This window comes from Triticum aestivum, chromosome 7A, assembly GCF_018294505.1.
Source record: "Triticum aestivum cultivar Chinese Spring chromosome 7A, IWGSC CS RefSeq v2.1, whole genome shotgun sequence".
Classification (NCBI taxonomy): domain Eukaryota; kingdom Viridiplantae; phylum Streptophyta; class Magnoliopsida; order Poales; family Poaceae; genus Triticum; species Triticum aestivum.
In genome coordinates, this window is record NC_057812.1 from 198,732,925 (window position 1) to 198,751,971 (window position 19,047).

General features: G+C 44.2%; 3 protein-coding genes across 3 annotated transcripts; 1 reads left to right on the forward strand and 2 right to left on the reverse strand.

The window, feature by feature from the left end:
• Window positions 1-2,977: 2,977 nt before the first annotated feature.
• LOC123150505 (uncharacterized) lies at window positions 2,978-6,493 on the reverse strand. The gene is made up of 3 exons (XM_044570345.1): window positions 6,036-6,493; window positions 4,090-4,291; window positions 2,978-3,594 (listed from the first exon to the last, which is right to left on the reverse strand). The coding sequence occupies exons 1-3, from the start codon at window positions 6,457-6,459 to the stop codon at window positions 3,432-3,434; spliced, it is 789 nt and encodes a 262-aa protein (XP_044426280.1). The 5' UTR covers window positions 6,460-6,493; the 3' UTR covers window positions 2,978-3,431.
• Window positions 6,405-10,530, forward strand: LOC123150506 (uncharacterized). Its single transcript, XM_044570346.1, has 8 exons — window positions 6,405-6,981; window positions 7,098-7,178; window positions 7,258-7,317; window positions 7,829-7,872; window positions 8,030-8,072; window positions 9,192-9,263; window positions 9,336-9,437; window positions 9,518-10,530. Exons 1-8 carry the CDS (start codon window positions 6,652-6,654, stop codon window positions 9,641-9,643), a joined length of 858 nt encoding a protein of 285 aa, XP_044426281.1. The 5' UTR covers window positions 6,405-6,651; the 3' UTR covers window positions 9,644-10,530.
• Window positions 10,531-11,179: 649 nt separating this feature from the next.
• LOC123150507 (acyl-coenzyme A oxidase 2, peroxisomal) lies at window positions 11,180-16,260 on the reverse strand. The gene is made up of 7 exons (XM_044570347.1): window positions 15,714-16,260; window positions 14,139-14,254; window positions 13,091-13,974; window positions 12,628-12,807; window positions 12,384-12,550; window positions 11,798-11,921; window positions 11,180-11,688 (listed from the first exon to the last, which is right to left on the reverse strand). The coding sequence occupies exons 1-7, from the start codon at window positions 16,175-16,177 to the stop codon at window positions 11,533-11,535; spliced, it is 2,091 nt and encodes a 696-aa protein (XP_044426282.1). The 5' UTR covers window positions 16,178-16,260; the 3' UTR covers window positions 11,180-11,532.
• Window positions 16,261-19,047: the final 2,787 nt, after the last annotated feature.

Sequence of the window (19,047 nt, forward strand, 5' to 3'; positions counted from 1 at the left end):
AAGAACGGGGATGAGGGAGTCGTACTCGACGTGATTCGAATCACCGAAGATCCTAGCACCGAACGGACGGCACCTCCGCGTTCAACACACGTACGGAACAGCGAACGTCTCCTCCTTCTTGATCCAGCAAGGGGGAAGGAGAGGTTGAGGGAAGATGGCTCCAGCAGCAGCACGACGGCGTGGTGATGGAAGCTGCAGTACTCCGACAGGGCTTCGCCAAGCACTATGGAGGAGGAGGAGGTGTTGGAGAGGGAGAGGGAGGCACCAAAGGAAAAGGTCAGAAGTCCTCCATCTCCCCCACTATATATAGGAGGGCCAAGGGGGGGGCGCCGGCCCTAGGAGATCTAATCTCCTAGGGGGTGCGGCCAAGGGGAGGAATCCCTCCTCCCCAAGGCACCTAGGAGGTGCCTTCCCCTCCTAGGACTCTTCCCTCCTTGAAACCCTAGGCGCATGGGCCTCTTGGGGCTGGTGCCCTTGGCCCATGTAGGCCAAGGAGCACCCCCTACAGCCCATGTGCCCCCCCGGGACAGGTGGCCCCACCTGGTGGACCCCCGGGACCCTTCCGGTGGTCCCGGTACAATACCGGTGACCCCGAAACTTGTCCCGATGCCCGAAATAGCACTTCCTATATATAATTCTTTACCTCCGGACCATTCCGGAACTCCTCGTGACGTCCGGGATCTCATTCGGGACTCCGAACAACATTCGGGTTACTGCATATACATATCCCTACAACCCTAGCGTCACCGAACCTTAAGTGTGTAGACCCTACGGGTTCGGGAGACATGTAGACATGACCGAGATCGTTCTCCGGTCAATAACCAACAGCGGGATCTGGATACCCATGTTGGCTCCCACATGCTCCTCGATGATCTCATCGGATGAACCACGATGTCGAGGATTCAAGCAACCCCGTATACAATTCCCTTTGTTAATCGGTATGTTACTTGCCCGAGATTCGATCGTCGGTATCCCAATACCTCGTTCAATCTCGTTACCGGCAAGTCACTTTACTCGTACCGTAACGCATGATCCCGTGACCAGACACTTGGTCACTTTGAGCTCATTATGATGATGTATTACCGAGTGGGCCCAGTGATACCTCTCCGTCACACGGAGTGACAAATCCCAGTCTTGATCCGTGTCAACCCAACAGACACTTTCGGAGATACCCGTAGTATACCTTTATAGTCACCCAGTTACGTTGTGACGTTTGGTATACCCAAAGCACTCCTACGGTATCCGGGAGTTACACGATCTCATGGTCTAAGGAAAGGATACTTGACATTGGAAAACTCTAGCAAACGAACTATACGATCTTTGTGCTATGTTTAGGATTGGGTCTTGTCCATCACATCATTCTCCTAATGATGTGATCTCGTTATCAATGACATACAATGTCCATAGTCAGGAAACCATGACTATCTGTTGATCAACGAGCTAGTCAACTAGAGGCTTACTAGGGACATGTTGGTGTCTATTATTCACACATGTATTACGATTTCCGGATAACACAATTATAGCATGAATAAAGACAATTATCATGAACAAGGAAATATAATAATAATGCTTTTATTATTGCCTTTAGGGCATATTTCCAACACTGATAACGTAGCTAAACGCAACGGGCCCTCGGACGGGACGTGTGTGGTATGTGAGTCGCTGGAGGATGCGAACCATGCCATGTTCCAATGCGCACTGGCTCGTTTTGCTTGGAGCGCGGTGCGCCAGGTATTCCAACAGAATTGGAATCCTAGATCGGGGACTGAGCTGTTAACTATATTGCACGCGCAGAGCAGTGCCAAAGCCAGGATTGTGTGGACTTGCGTGGGTGCATTGCTTTGGTCCCTTTGGACAGTGCGTAACAAGATGACTATGGAACATAAGTTTCCGGCTAATACGACTGACGTTATTTTCAAATGCCATTTATTTTTACAGAGCTGGGCGCCGCTGGGGAAACAATGTGATGTCGACCTCATGAGGAGCACAATGGAACAGATCGCTACAAGTATCCCAAGACTGCGGCAAGCGAATTGAAGCGCCTTCTGTTTTCTTTTGGGGTCTAGCTTTTGAGTTAGAGTGGGTCGGGTCCTACATTAAGAACTTTGTGATGTGTTGTGCGTGGCTGATGTGGCCTTTTGAGACTGCTGTGTGATGTGTGTGCTGTGTAACCCTTGGATGCTGCCTTTCTGGCTTTATTAATTTAAAGCCGGACGCGACTAGCGTCTACGTTCCAAAAAAAAGATTATGCATGCTAGCAAACACATCCTAAACTCTAGCCTCTTAGCCTACATCCTAACTGCTATTTACGCCCTCTTGGGCTTCTCTTTTATGAGAAACTCATGCGTCTTCTATATCATATACCCTATAAAAAATGTCTATCACCGGCTAAATACATAGTTCAATATTACTCTATATATTTCATAAAATTTGGCAATTTGCTCCAAACAGAGACATAGCATGGAAAACGCCCTTTGGTTCCTAGGTGTTTATACACCCTATATGGAAAAAAAAAAGTAAAAAATAGAAGTTTTTTTTTTTGTGTGTGTGTGTGTGTGGGGGGGGGGGGTTATAAACTTGACTTTCTTTTGCACTAGTACATAATTATCTGCGAATTAAAACCATCATTGACTCAGGGAATTTTTTTATTGCTATATACAGGTCATTCTTCACACTTTTTTTGGCCAAAAAAGTGTTTTTTCCCTAAAGTCAACGGGGTTTTTCTTTTGTTGATTTTTTAACAAGTACAATGAAAGGTCAAGTTTATTTAAAATATTTTCATTTTTTTGACTCTTTATTTAATTACTATTTTTGTTTTCTGAGTATTCCTTCAATTATGTATGTGCGTGCCTCCTTGGTAGAGAAGAATGCGGTAATGTAGACGCATGCAGTGCCTTGGTGCGCTTGCTAAGTTGTTCCTTCAGAGAACACCAACAATTTAGGTAGCACGCACATTTGCCATGCTCTACTTGGGTAGTTTTCAGTAACACACATTGATTGATAAAACAGCTCAAGGTTTAGCCCACAAACATCACCCCTTTATCATCCGGACCACGTATCGCAATCAACTTTGAAGCAACTTTAATCTGGGGATTTATAACGACGCCGCGGATTTAGATTCAAATCCTTCTCCGAAACAGTGGACCTAATTTAGACACAATACATTCACGTGAATTTAACTAAAAAAAACCACTGCATACCTGAGTCTAATCCCTGCCTATCTTCTAAATAAACCCATTGGAGAAAGGGTTTCCTGCTAATGTCAATGCTTGATATCATCTACAAAATCGGGAATTCCGACCAAACGGTCCGTGTCTTCGCAATCTTGAGCGAAGCATGCCGATATCTATGTAGCGAACCTTCTTCCCGGAATTCTCCGTCTGTTGAAGTACCGAGTGGCAACTGGATTGATGACAGATCAACTGTGCTGCTCATCTTACGGCTACCAACCGTTGTGGGTTCGACCCTGGTGGCTGACTGCTGGATGCTGGACCTGAAGGATCCGTAGAGATGTGCCCTTCAACAATACAGCACTTGATTGGCTTCTCAACCTTGCCGAACGACACAGCTTTACGAGAGTACAGTTCAACAAACCTGCAGACACAAAGTATGACATGTTTTGAATAATTCGAAACCAAATGGTACAAAGAAAGAGGCTGAGCGAAATTGCACAGAAAATCGGCATGGTACTTTCAAGTACATATATCATGTCGTTGTGCCTGCTGGCAGAAGAAGAGTGAAATTGATGCATTCCAGGAGCAAGGACATGGAGAAGATGAACAAGAATGTCCAAGGTAGTGCTGTAGTTCAGTTATTTCAGCAATGTTGGATGACAGCAGATTCAGCTAACAGTGAGCAACATCAGCAAACCTTTCTTCATTGATGAGATGGGAGGGCACATGGTTTAGGTGTTTTCTAAACACTGTACTGGGGAGATTCAACAATGAGCTAACAGCATTGTTTTTTGGATTCTATAAGTACCAAGCAATAAAGTAATTACACATGGAATTTTGATGGATATCAAAAAGGAATTTGTGAAGAAACAAATAATTGTACAAGAATGTCAAAAGAGTGAAGAAAATAAATTACCTCGTCGCAGCGTCCACTGACTCCAGTTTGACAAATGCAAAACCCTTACAAATAGGATCACGGGTCTTCTTAGTTCCAGAGTTTGCTGGGTTTATAGTTACCAGGCCAGGAAACCCTTTGAAAGCTAGGTTCAGGTCCTTATGTATGTTCTTCTTTTTCGGGAGGTTCCAAATACGAACATGAACGCCATCATTACTGCAATCTGTGACAACGTACAGGAAATTCATCAATAAGATCCGGCTTATGTTCAACAAGAATTTCTCCAAAACCTTCCACAACTGCTAAATCACAAAATGAAGTGCCAATAATTTCAAAAGGTTTCCAAAATGCAAAGCTGATTTATCTACTAAGGTGGCAATCTGAGCGTAGTTTTCCTCAACTCTAGCTTCTCCAATTTTAAGAGAAATAAATGAGTAGCTTTTCAACTCCTTCGAAAATACACGTAGCGGGCAGCCAGCTCCTCCATCCCAACTCCATGGAGTTAGACCATTCGGCCAAACTCCAACGGTAGAGTTGGAGAAGCTGGCAGTTGGAGTACTCCCGAACAGGCACTTAAGGCGAGTAGATAAATTACATTGAGAGCAAAACATAAATTGCATCATATCGACATTCACTTTGAGGCTGCTGAAATTCCATGAGGTAGTTTCTGAACATGTTTTTGTCACTGTTCCAAATATCGGTCAGTTAACTGTTCCAATATCGGTCAGTTAGCTGCTATTCAGACCCCTCCCGATACGAGAAGCGCTATTTTGAGCCATTTTAACTGGTAGGTCCAGTTAATTTGTCTGACAAGCCGATTTATCAGCTGTCAGGCCGAATTATTGGCTGGGCCAATTAACTGCTAGGCATTTTTTAGCCCAAAACTGGCCTGCTCCCTCCCTACTTTTCGATGTGCAGGTTTATGGCCTTCCAGATCGGCTGCAACATCATCAGAACATTAAGGCAACAGTTTTCCTTGTTGCTATGTAACCCAGGATTGCATATTTAGACACTTAGTACATTGCATGTTGTTTATAGCCCAGGATTCCATATTTAGACACTTAGTACATTGCATGTTGTTATATAGCCTAGGATATACAGATTTGACCCTAGTTAACCTCCCTATAAATTGGTTACTGATAAATTCAGTTAAATGGTTGATTCGCCGATTAATCCCTACTCAGCACCCGACCGGTATGGTACCAGATATCCTGAACATTGGTTTTTGTCACTGGCCTTCGAAGTTGGACTTAGTGAGTAAAGAGAGATCATGTGTATATGACGTAACGTCGTAAGACACCAGTAATGGTCAGTGTTAGAACGGAACGACGGAGCAACCGAAAATCTGAGAATTACCAGCTTGCTGCTTGTAAGAATTGAGCATTTCTCAACAATCTGAGAATTTCCCTCACATTTTATTTAACTACTTGACTGCATTTTTAGCCCTTGTAAGTAACTACTCTCTCCTTTCACAAATACTACCTCTATAACTAAATATAAGACGTTTTTGCAGTTCAAATTGAATAACATCGACCATTATTGGTATAAGATAGATCATTTTTGCAGTTGATACTACCTTTGTAACTAAAGATAAGACGGTTTTTTTTTTTGCAGTTCGTTCAGAGGTAGTATAAGATTTTCTAACTTTTTCCTGAATCGGATCTATAGAGACACATTTTTGTGTGTTCGTTCCCTCGTTTCATTTCTGTATGTAGTCCATTTTGAAATATCTTCTAGTATTTGTGAGCGGAGGGAGTAGTAACTACCATACATAAGATTTTTTTCCTTCATGATTTCAAATGGGAAGTTGCCTATGGGGTGAAACGATCTTTAGCGATTTGACTTTTGACGTGGTGTATAATTTACTAATATTCCTGTAGAACATTGCAGTACCAGTTTTATGCTGAAGCAACAAATGCCGCAACGCAGTGAGCTGAATAGCTGATGAGAAGGCAGAGGAAGCTAACCTGCGGCGGTTTCTGTGGCCGAGCCGTTGGTTTTGCTGCTCTTGGGCGGAGCCGATTTGCTCTTGCGCCCGGCGCCGCCGATGCCCATCTCCCGGAGAAGCTGCTCTTCGACGTCGGTGGTGTAGGTCTTCCCCACGCCGAAACCGGCCGGCTTGGGCCGGTTCTTGAGGAAGATGTCCTCGTCAACCGCCTCCTCCATGTCGTCGTCGTCGTCCTCATCCGCCTCCTCCTCGTCGTCGTCGTCGAGGGTGGTGGGTACCGGCTCGCGGCTCCGGCGGCCGTATTTCCTCAGGCGAGGGAAGGCGAAGAGGACGTGCGACGCGCGCAGCCGCGAGGGCGGCGGCCGTGAGAGCAAGAAGGGGCCCGGCGCCGACGCCGACGCCGCAGCGGCGCCACACGCGGTCGGCAGCTGCAGCAGTGGCATTTCGTTTTTGTGTTCAGGCCGGACCGGCTACGGCGGTTTCCTCTTATCACCGCGAGACTTAATCGGCACCGTCCGATCCTTATCTCAACTGAATCGCAGCCGCCGCCTCCGCCTCGCCCCCACTCGCCTGCCGCCTCCCCGCCGGCCAGTTTCCGGGCACCTCGCCGCCTCCGCCTCCGCCTGATTCTTATTATGCTTCGCCTTCGCCTCCGTCCTTGCCCACACTTCTCTCGGGCGTCTCCGCCGGCATCCCACCCCGCCCTCCCCCGCCGGCTGGCCGCTTCTCCGCTCCCAGAGCTCCCCTTCCCATCCACCGTCACCGCGCTCCGAACCCGAACCCCTCCGCTCCAGGCCGCCTTCCGCCGAGCCGCCTCCGGAGAGGAGCAACGGGGCGTGGATGAGGACAAGGAGGACGCGGGCCTGGACAATGCACTCACCAAGACACGGCAGCTCGTCGAGTGCGCCATGTTCGCATCCGTTGCTGGCCTCGCCTACTTCCTCAGCAACTCCCTCGCCATCGAGGTCCGCACCCTTCTCTCACTCCAATGTGCAATGCTGCTCTGTTTCATTTGTCTTTCTATAAATTCATTCATTCGACTGTTGATGCATGAAGCTGCTGTCTTCTTTTGCTGATGCAGAATTACTTCAGCTGTTTTTTCCCATTGCCGATAGTCATCTCCTCCTTGAGGTGGGGGTTAGAAGCTGGCAGGAAAACCATGGTGAGTCTGGTCAAATGCTTCACTTGGTATTATATAGCTTTCATGTACTTTAGTTTAGTTGATGGCATTGCCTCATCAGGTGGCTACTGTTTTACTGCTCTTCACATTGTCAGGCCCTGTCAAAGCATCGACTTATCTGGTAAGCATCTCTTTTGTGGCATATGGTTCATATCATAGCTGTGCCAATGGCATGTGTTTGGTTCAGAACATTTAAAGTTGGCAACTCACATATTTACCTTGAAACTAACCGATGTTGGTGCTGCAATTGAGTGTTGAATCCGGGGCTTCAACATCATTCATTGTCATTAAAACGAACAATAGCTCCATATCCTGGAACAAAAAAATCAGTGTATCTTAGCACCCAAGAAATCAAATTCCGAGTGAAAAAATTTCTATAAGTAGAGATGGCAAGCTGCAACAGTAACGGTTAACATTCATTAATCATCAAACAACAGTATTCCTTTTTTAATTTTTGTACTTAAGTTTTGGTGTTGTTGGTAATTTACCTTTTTCTTTCCCTTAGCTTCTCCGTATATATTGTTCAATTTTAGTTCTGTGTCTTCTTTGGGACTTGAAAGATTAAAAGAACCCTTCGTTCATTCGTTATGACTCTGGACACTTATACATTTCTTGGGCTTGTTTTCCTGCAGCTTATGCATGGTGTAGTTGGTCTAGCCATGGGTACTATGTGGAGGTGAGAAAAGGTGAAGCTTTCGCTTTCACTGTTGGCATATATGTCATTAAAAGTTAATGATAGCTTTGCATCAGAGATGCATATATGCAGCTGTAGCTTCCACTCGATTTTTATTGACTTCGAGTAACGTAACATTTTTCCCATCCTCTGTCATCAGGTTGGAGACCGATTGGATTGCTTCCATCATAATCTGCTCAATTGTAAGTATCTTCTCTCAATTGGTATTTCATATCTATAGATGTATTGCTGATGACATATGGATTACAGAGTCTCATAGCTTTGGATCGGAACTCGACAACATTACCTTGTGAAAGATTCTACATAGAGTTAGACCATTGATATTTTCCTAATGTTTGACATAACTATGTAGTTTCTATTTGAAAATACGAATCAGATTGTCTAGTTCATGATTTTAATAGTTGCAAATCTCTGTGTTCTTTCTTGTACACCTGTTAGATATCCTTTAGAAGAATTTTCTTTGCTTGCACAATAGGTTACATTTGTGATAGTCCTTATCACAAAATTACCAAGCAAATTATAACCAGTATCAAGCATGCTTATGTTATTCTTAACATATGAAGTAGCAAACTGCAGTTGATATCTCTTCTGGCTAGCAACGCATTGCCAGTTGGTGTTTCTTCTTAACTTTACATGATGTCCGTGAGGAGAATAGGGGTAGTTCATAGACCCACATAATATCTGAATTCAGAATCATTGGGTAGAAATAAATAAGCAGCCTGTTTTGCTAATAACAAAATTCAAGATCATTCAGTAAGAAATACTCCCTCCGTCCCATAATGTGAGACGTTTTTGCAAGCTAGCTTGCAAAAATGTCTCACATTATGGGACGGAGGGAGTAGATACTAAGATCTAGATTGACTTAAAATAGATCCATATCAGAATTTCACCCAGTGATCATGTAACAACCCCTTTCCGATGTGATTGCCGATGTGAGGTCTCTCTCTTTGTTCGCCTGACTTGAGGAAGAAGCAGAATGAGAACAAGTGGGGAGTGTGAGGAGAATTTAGAGCTTTATTCCTCAATTCAGACTTAGTCGTTTCTGCATAAAGAACGGGCTAATATAGGCAACAGCCCAACACATGCTACACCGCCCCACTGGCCCCCACTTTTCAAAGCTTAGCATCCCACCCCACCCACACCCCCTCCTCTCATACCACCCGGTACATAGCTGGCATACCGGTGGCACGCTGCCCTGTCTAAGGCGCGTTGCCGTGCATGACGGACCACTTCCAGCTGACATTTGTGCTACCCTTATTTTTAGTCCTCAAATTGAATTTCAGCTGAACTTTGCTTTGCAGATCCGTGCGGTGGGAGCTTGTGGATATGTGTTAGTGTCATCATTCCTGATACGAGAAAATATTCTTCAATTGGTATGTCTATTCAGTGATTCTTCAGTTGAGAAATATTCTTCAATTTGATTCATGAACTACTAATCATTTCAGATAACCGTTAGTGTACATGCCTCCTTAACGTATATTCTGGCAGCGGCTGGTGTGAACACAATTCCATCCATGGATGCAATATATGTAATCTTTGGGACACTGGTAATTCGGTGATTTTTAACCTACCAAATCAAACTTATAGCATGAGCCAGTTCAGAAAGTAACTTCCCTGTCTTTTGCAGCTTCTACTTAATTGTGGATTCTTTGTCTTCATACTGCATATAATTTACACAATCTTCCTGACCAAGCTTGGAATCAAGCCATCGCTGAGACCTCCACGATGGCTGGGTAAAGCAACTTTTAGTTGATGGGTAGAATGCCACCATACTCATTTGTAGTTGGAGGTTAGCGCCCTGACTGAACTTGCAGCATTTTGGTGTTACAAATGCTCCCCCATCACCAGCAGCATGCCGGCATGGCAATTGTGGCCTTTGTAATATGATCATTATTATCCGGCTTCCTGGTGCATGACTGTGATTTTCCCGACAAGATTTTTGGTGATTGCGATTCGTTATTGGTGCAATTGACTGATCGACAAGTGTTCTAAACTTGTGAGACTTGGTATATTGTCCCAGCCACTTCTTTCTTTTTAAGAAAAAGTTCAATTTTTTGCATTCTCTTAACCTTGTCCATTAACTATATATTTTAAGTTTTTGGGGGATTACTCCCTGCATCTCAAAATGTAGGTCCTATTCATTTTGTCCAAACTCAAACTTTCTCAAGTTTGATTTCTGGCATTCCATTAACCTTTTCCTGTTAACTGTGTAATTTAAAATGTTCGGGTATTACTACACCATGTTTTTAAGTTCTCTCTGCATACATTAATGTCGAATCTAGAGCATTGACTCTCACGAACTCTTTGTGAAGACAATGCCTTGTTCTCTGTCCTTTTACATGCCTTCCACACGAGGAATAATGCTTAGCGACATGGTTTATATATGATGTCTTTCTTGCAAGCGCCAAAGAGGTACGGTGAGTTTAGGGCAACTCCACCGCGGATCACCAAACGGACGGCACCAAATGTCCACAGACAGCAGGTGGGGCGCCGGCCATCCAACCGTAGGAATCAAATGTCTCCCGCTCAGTCTTTTTTCATATGCCCGGGGTATTGAAAATAATTGAAGATAAATAGCACAATTCTTCAAAAATTGAAAGATAGATAAATATTACAATCCAAACAAAAAGTTTTGAATGAAATAGTTCAAATTTGAATTCAACTTATTTGGACACGTATTTTAGTTGTCATATGAAATGCCCATATATGCTCAATTAGATCACTCTGATGAGACTGACATGTCAAAGAATAGGAGGGTTAGATCTTCCAATTCGGATTCAGACTGAAAAGATGAAGTGATATGTTCCTGTCTTTTGTAACATTATTATAAGTTTGTCTCTTTTGTACTCTAGTTCTCAAAAGTTCTTTATGATTTATCTGTCCCGTCGAACAAGAAAACTGGAGGCTGGATGTATTAGTGATCTGTAAATAGCTCCAGTTTCACATGATCTGGGCTATAGTTCATCAGTTTTCAGAGTACAATACATATGTATGACCAAGTATTATTGCTGCAATTATGCTTCAGTGCTAGGCATTTCAGCTTCCTTATTCATCCCTGGCATTTCCCTGATCACATCAAAGCCTTTTCACAGTGGCATAAAAGGTAATTCATCAGGAATCATGCGGTCTCTTTTCAGCCACGGCAAAATGTACTGTTATAGTTCAGCATAATGCCGTGAGGATAGATAGTTCGATCCCTGATGATGTTCTCAACCAACCGATTAGCCACATCATCATGTTTGTCACGTGACTGAAGACAGATTATTGATCAGACATTGTAGCTACAGAATTTCTCACGTGCAACGAGCTTTATTCAAAGAGTTGCTGCCAAAACACAGCTGACAAAAATTGTTCACAATATTATCACTTATACACATCTCATGTCTATTACTTATCTTATTATACACTCGATTTACTATGTTGGATATATGACACTCCCTCCGTCCCAAAAAGCTTGTCTTAGATTTGTCAAGATACGGATTTATCTAGACATGTTTTAGTGTTAGATATATCCATATCTAGATAAATCTAAGACAAGCTTTTTGGGACAGAGGTAATAGAAGTCTGTTTATATATAACTTCTTGACTAACGGTCTGGGCTTGCAGTAGAATATGGTAGGCCTATGTTGTTTGTTTGTTTGTCTAGAAGCCGACACACTGCGTATACTGAGCGTAGGCCTCCGATTGCATGCCGATTGGCGCACGGATGACTTCATCTGGAAGATCAAAGGCGTCGACGAGTTCTCGAGCAACAAGCCTCACTTGGTAACTGAGGTAGTCTACCAGTTTGTGGATAGCCTGCAAGCATACAGGGGAGCATAGTAGCATCAGGTCCTGGTTCTGGTCTCAAGCCAAGTACTGACATTGCAATTTTGTACTATGGGGTTGATGACAAGCATATACAAACCTTGGCTTTGTTTGGCGCGACATAGTCTACATTCCGATATGTCCCGATGTCTTTCCAGATCCTATCGAGCGCATAAAGGTCGCACACCAGCTTCAGTACTTCACGTGTTTTTGCATCAGGGCAGCTGCATAGACACACCAAAAGTCATTTTTGTCGCATTAACCTCACTGGATAAAGTCAAAAGGGTTACGAACACAACATCTCAATGGTGAGAGTAGGCTTTGATAGTTCACCTTAATTTCCGTTCGTGGTTCAGCTAAACAAAAGAATGAGGATAAGGGCTCAAACACAAAAAGTAGTCCTCGGTACCAGAAGTTGCAAGAGAACTATACTATACAAAGGGCGACAGGAGGACTTTTCAAGGGATAATTCTACAACCCAAGCACAAATAATCATGAATTCATGATCGACGGGTGGTAAATTGGAGTCAGGGAGACAGGAGGGTTTTTCAATGCTTTCGCTGATCTCAACCAACCAAATCTTCATTGTAAGTATTCAACAAAATCTTACTAGCAAAACTAATGTGTCAAGCTAGCTAGTAAGCAATGATGGTAAGAACAATGTAACTGAGGACACAAAACTATACCTCTTCACTGCTTCTATAAACCTTGCGAGGATGACAGCCTCAACGTGTGATTCCGCGAGCGTGAGCAGATGGTTTAAACATCTGTTCCATGCACCAAAACCTCCAAGTGTCTTCATGTGCTTCTGGAGTCGAGCAGCAACACTATGCAGTAGTCTAGATGTTCGGTACTGAGAAGAGGGTTTATGCAATCAGTGCAGGACTTCTATCCAATTGCTACTGATATTATTATGAAGATAAGACTCACTCTGAATGCATCCAGCTGAAATTTAGGATCCCTTAGATGGTCTTCCCCTTCCCACCGAGCAGTAACGGGGTTAGGCTGAGACAAGTAGGTGCTCATGGAGTCTCTCAAGTAGTTCCAGGTGACTGAGAGTGTTCCTCCCTTAAATTTTTGCTGATATTGCTTCAGGAGATCGCCAGCAACCTACAATAGCATTGTGATAAGAGGTACAGTACAATATTTGAGGTATAAGTAACTTCATCACATGAAATTACTCACCCAAACTTCTACCCCCAATATGTAATCAAGTGTGAGTTCTTAGTATATACTCCCTCTCTAAAGAAATATAAGATCGTTTAGGTCACTAAAGTAGTGATCTAAATGATCTTATATTTCTTTACAGAGGGAGTACTAGCCTTTCAACTATCAGTGAACATGCCCACCAAATATTGCAAAAATAAGCTTTGTAAAGGATTCCGATTGGTACCTGCTGCAGCAGAACTGTATTGTCTCCTTCAAATGTTTGAAATATATCATGGTCATTCCGCAGACCACCAAAACGATTTACAGCAGCATACCCATGGCCACCACAAGATTCTCGGCATATGCTAATAGATTTTGCTGTGTATGAAGTTATGTAGGACTTCAACCCAGATGAAAGTACATGGACATCAGCGCTAATATCCTCGTCATTGGTTTTCTTCATTTCCGAGTACTTATCTACCAAATACTGCCTGGCAAAATGAAATGCATATGCTGATGCCAACATAGGCATTAGTTTGTGCTGGTGAGATTGGTAATCCAGCACACTGATTTCAGGCTGCTTAGGTGGACCAAATTGTTGACGCAGTAAAGCATATCTAACAGCAATGGTTACTGCAACTTTGAGTATTCCCACAGAACTATATGCAAGACTAACTCGTCCCCCGACAAGCTCACCAAGGGTTGCTGCAAATCTTTTATTAATTGTGGGGAGACTGCTTGTGTATTTTCCATCTCGCGCCACATCACCGAATCGGTTCAGAAGATTGTCACGGGGTATCCTAACGGAACGGAATCTCAGGGCACCATTATCTACACCATTTAGGCCTATCTTGTGCCCACAATCATTGATCTCAATTCCAGGAAGAACAGCATGGGTTTCAAGGTCCCGAATTGGGACAATAAATGCATGAATTCCCATGTCAGCAGGTTCCCCTCCTTTTCCTTGAAGCGGTAAAATTAACCTCGCAAAAACAGTAGCGAATTTTCCATGAAGAGCTGAGTTGCCAATCCACCACTTAATGGCTCCATTGTTTGGTGTATCAATAATGAACTCATCAGTAACTGAATCAAATGTAGCAGTGGTCTGTAGGGCTTGAACATTGGATCCTGTCAAAAAGCAACAAACATAAATGAAGGGAATCTTTTCAAACAATTGTAAACAGTGTTCTAGGTGTTGGAGAAGTCCCAATAGACAGTTAAATTGCAAATCAATCAAAGTACCAAACAAGAAATCAGCAATACTGATGGAATAATTGAATAGATAATCTAACCATGATGCAGTTCTGTCATAGCAAAACAGCCTGGATAATCCAAATTATCGATTTTGTCAAAGTACTTTTCCCTGTGCTTCTTGGTTCCCAAATTTATTATAGAACCACCCCAAAGACTGCGTTGACAAGCAGGCAAGTTAGTCGATTTATAACAACAGGTACACAAGGAAAAGGTAGGACGTAAAACCAGTAAATAATAATTACAAATGTCAAATGATGTGTTATTGTCCTGCTAAGATCGTCAAAGAAAATAATCCGACATACCGCTGAGGGCATTTTGCATGAATTCCAGAATGATAAAGGTGCAGTGTTTGAGGTTGTATGAAATGAACCACCAACCGAACTCCAGATGCATGTATACCCTAAATAATCCCAATACTCGAAACAGAATCGTCACGACTACAAAAAATGGGTACATGAAATGCTTGACATTTCACAATAATAAACTGTGCAAGCAATCATCCCTGTAGGCAATCAAATGGCTCATGAACTAACCATCATCGCGGGGAGTTGCTTAGAATTGCCTGGCATGATGATGCGCCTGTAGGGAGTTCAGTGCCTCGGTGCTTGTAGTTCCTGTAGGGGCCATTCCGTAGTTCTCTAGTGGATTTTTAAAACTGTTTGATGTTTGAATCTGTAATAATTCTGCTGTGGCTACTTCTGGCTGGAGCCGAGAGCTGTAAACTCTGTCCGTTGGTTGCCTTTGCTTTTTCAATAAAAAGTTGGGGCAGGGGGGCAACCCCTTTCGGTTCAAAAAAAACTAACCATAACCAAAGTTGTAACAAACCAATCATCTTAATCAAGAAATAATGCTTCTTGTTTCGCCACAACAATTAATTAGGCCGATGCTACGGCAGCAAAAAGCTATCATCTACTATCAAGCCACCACAAAATATGAACCCATGTGCACTCGTACTGAAGCTCTGTTTTCAGAGTCCTTGTCACACTCATAAGTGCCTGCCCCCAAAAGGAGTGCAATTGCAACCCACCGTACATGAAGTAGGTTGCAGTTAAGCTATCAACAGATCCATGAAGTAGGTTGGGGCATTAAGTTATCAACAGATCCAAGCCCACACTCATAAATCACATTCACCATGCTCCAAGTTAGAATCCTCGTGAATGGGATAATCAGTATGGTAAAGATCAGTATGATTTGTGTTATTCACATTCAAAAGAGTAAAACAAAACGATTTAGTTACTGATACCGACAGTCAAATTACCAACTGATCCATACATGTACTCCCTCCGTTCGGAATTACTTGTCGCAGAAATGGATGTATCTAGACGTATTTTAGTTCTAGATACATCCATTTTCGAGACAAGTAATTCCGAACGGAGGGAGTAGTTCGCAGTTCGCCTCGTGACATCAAGCAATTATGTAAGCCCTCTGGTTAACCTTTTTTTTCAGATGGAACCCTCTGGTTAACCACCAACTAACAATCCCAATATGTATATGGAACATATGGGAGAAATTCAGGATCGAGTTGTGTTCTTTACCAGTTTATTTGTGAGGGGATCACTCAATTGCCAGTAAATTAACTGCCACGCGCGGTGAAAAAAGCAAAGCGAACCAACCTGTACTGTACGCCGAACTTGACGGCGAGGGAGATGTCGAGCCCGCCGACGGCCTCCATGACGGCGAAGTACTCGTCGGGGTCGTCTGCCATGAGGCTGAGCGGCCGCACCCCGGCCTCGCGAACGAGCGCCGTCATCTGCCGGAAGCAGAGCTCGCGGTGGGCGGCCATGGGCAGCTCGACGGGCGTGTGGAGCTCCGGCCGCTCGACGAAGAACCTGTATAACCGCTCCTGCGTCGCCAGGTGCCGCCCCCGCAGGTAGGCGGTGAGGGCTGCCGCGTCCACGTCCAGGCCCCCCGCCCGCCGCTTCCCCGCGCACGCGGCGGGGGCCAGGGCATTAGCCCCCTCGGAGGCGGGCCGATCGGAGGGCTGTAGGAGGTGGAGGGAGAGGCGGCGGAGGCGGCGCATCGCCGGCGTGGAGTCTTCGTCGTCGGAGCCGTAGCCGGAGCGGGACATGGTGGCCATGGCGACGGCGGCGACGTGTTGGATGGAACGTGTGCGGGGCGGGGCGGGGCGGGAGTGGGAGAGCGAAGCCGAGGTTGTTGGGGACGTTGCGTTAGGACGTTGCTCTCGGCCTTGCTTGGTAGGCCCCCACGGACCCCTTCCTTCCGCCCCAATCCGCCAATCCCCTTCTCTCCCTACGAGTAAAGTGCACAAAATCATCATATTTGTGAACGCTGAATAAAATAAAAAACACCATGTTATATTTTTTTTTGCAAAACTCATCATAATTGTGCTGGCAGTTTGCCAAAAACGATTGATAGGTCGATTGCAGACGTTTGAGAAAAAATATAACGTTGGGTCCCACTATCAGGTGTCGCGTTGCCTTGATGAAGATGACGCTCGTCACACGCTATTAAACGACGATAGCAAAACACTAAGAACATGTACAGTGGTTAATAAAACAGTGTTATCTTAAGTTTTGCATGTAATTTAGATATGATAATAGAAGGACGTCTATAATGGGTTATCTCTTACCCTTGTGTTTAATAGCTAGTAATTTCTAAAAATATAGTGAGACACATTATGTTAAGAGATCATCTTTTAAATAAGCAAAGACAACACTTTTCCTATGATTTCTCTCTCCCCCTCCTCAACATTTATCTTATGTGGCACTCTAAGATAGCACCATTGTGCATGCTCTAACCGGTAGCCCCCCCCCCCCCCCACACACACACAAATTGCTCCTCAGCCGCTTCCTCCTTGCCACCCGCACTCACTCCCACCCATGGAGTCCGATGGCAGCGGCCGCTCCGCCGGTGACGGAAAGGACGGGCACGACCTCTCTATCGACGGCAGCGAAGACAACCACATGGGCCCTAAAGGCTCATTAGTGGTGCCATCCTATTAGGCTCGGGCGGGAAGCCGCATTGGGCCAAGGTGGGGGGGGGGGGTGGAAACTTATGAGGACTCCTCCTCCCCCTAGGTTGTTCGAATCAGGAGGGGGTTGCCTTTCCATAAGTCAGCTAGTGACACATAAGTCCCCTTGGAGGCACCCCTCTCGCGCATAGCCACCACGCCCATCTCTTCTCCATCTAGTTGAGAACTAGATGGATCGCCGCTAGGCTCTTCTTCATCTAGTTTTATCTTGTCTGATTTTGTTTTGGATGACAAAGTGTTGCGGGATCGCTAACTTGGAACACGTGGATACTGCAGAGGGGTCGTCCACTTTGACCCTCAATCAGTTGAATAATTCTCATGGCAGGGAGGTATAACCTAGCTGCGAGAATCGTCGGATCATCATCAGCTTTTTCTTCCTCTCCACCGCGATTTAGTTAGTAAGATCAGATATATCTTCTGAAGGAAATATGCCCTGGAGGCAATAATAAAATTATTATTTATATTTCCTTATATCATGATAAATGTTTATTATTCATGCTAGAATTGTATTAACCGGAAACTTAGTACATGTGTGAATACATAGACAAACAGAGTGTCACTAGTATGCCTCTACTTAACTAGCTCGTTGAATCAAAGATGGTTAAGTTTCCTAGCCATAGACATGAGTTGTCACTTGATTAACGAGATCACATCATTAGAGAATAATGTGATTGACTTGACTCATTCCGTTAGCTTAGCATGATGATTGTTTAGTTTGTTGCTATTGCTTTCTCCATAACTTATACATGTTTCTATGACTATGAGATCATGCAACTCCCAAATATCGGAGGAACACTTTGTGTGCTATCAAATGTCACAACGTAACTGGATGATTATAAAGGTGCTCTACAGGTGTCTCTGATGGTGTTTGTTGAGTTGGCATAGATCGAGATTAGGATTTGTCACTCTGATTGTCGGAGAGGTATCTCTGGGCCCTCTCGGTAATGCACATCAATATAAGCCTTGCAAGCAATGTCACTAATGAGTTAGTTATGGGATGATGCATTACGGAACGAGTAAAGAGACTTGCCGGTAACGAGATTGAACTAGGTATCGAGATACTGAAGATCGAATCTCAGGCAAGTAACATACCGATGACAAAGGGAACAACGTATATCATTATGCGCTTTGACCGATAAAGATCTTCGTAGAATATGTGGGAGCCAATATGAACATCCAGATTCCCCTATTGGTTATTGAACGGAGACGTGTCTCAGTCATGTATACATAGTTCTCAAACCCGTAGGGTCCGCACGCTTAACGCTCAGTGACGATCGGTATTATGAGTTTATGTGTTTTGATGAGCCGAAGGTTGTTCGGAGTCCCGGATGTGATCACGGGCATGGCGAGGAGTCTCGAAATGGTCGATACATAAAGATCGATATATTGGAAGCCTATGTTTGGACATCGGAAAGGTCCCGAGTGAGTTCGGGCATATACCAGAGTACCGGGGGGTTACCGAAACCCCCCGGGGAGTATATGGGCCCTAATGGGCTTTAGTGGAGAGAGAGAGAGGCAGCCAGGGCAGGCCGCACGCCCCCTGATGAGGACATAACTACCTTGGATACGACCAAAAATATTGCATACATGCATATTTGTCAGGTGATTTTTAGTGCAAACTATTCAATAATCTATTTATGTTATCTAGAACAAAAATACTTCATACACTTTTATGTTTTGTCTAATAGCAGGTGTATGGGACATTTGTACAATCCCCATATGAAGATAAGGGAAAAGGAGAAGTTTAGGTTCTGTTCAAAAAGTTCTCTCACGTCACTTTTAGGCCAAGAGAAGATAGAGTCCAAGTCTCTCACGTTCTGGATTCAGATTCGGACTGCACAGACATACCTGACTCAAAACGCCAACAACTTTTTCATACGGACTCCAAATTGGGTGATTCTTTTTTTGTTGGAAAGTAGATTTTATGCTCTTTGATAACCCACAAGTATAGGGGA

Coding starts and splice junctions, on each gene's coding strand:
- LOC123150505 (XM_044570345.1), bottom strand. CDS start 6,459: ATGCCACTGCTGCAGCTGCCGACCGCGTGTGGCGCCGCTGCGGCGTCG. Junction 4,292..6,035: donor GGCCACAGAAACCGCCGCAG/GTTAGCTTCCTC, acceptor ACGTTGTCACAG/ATTGCAGTAATGATGGCGTT. Junction 3,595..4,089: donor TCAGTGGACGCTGCGACGAG/GTAATTTATTTT, acceptor TTGTGTCTGCAG/GTTTGTTGAACTGTACTCTC.
- LOC123150506 (XM_044570346.1), top strand. CDS start 6,652: ATGCTTCGCCTTCGCCTCCGTCCTTGCCCACACTTCTCTCGGGCGTCT. Junction 6,982..7,097: donor GCAACTCCCTCGCCATCGAG/GTCCGCACCCTT, acceptor TTGCTGATGCAG/AATTACTTCAGCTGTTTTTT. Junction 8,073..9,191: donor CCATCATAATCTGCTCAATT/GTAAGTATCTTC, acceptor TTTGCTTTGCAG/ATCCGTGCGGTGGGAGCTTG.
- LOC123150507 (XM_044570347.1), bottom strand. CDS start 16,177: ATGGCCACCATGTCCCGCTCCGGCTACGGCTCCGACGACGAAGACTCC. Junction 13,975..14,138: donor TATGACAGAACTGCATCATG/GTTAGATTATCT, acceptor GCTTTTTGACAG/GATCCAATGTTCAAGCCCTA. Junction 12,551..12,627: donor TTCAGCTGGATGCATTCAGA/GTGAGTCTTATC, acceptor CCCTCTTCTCAG/TACCGAACATCTAGACTACT.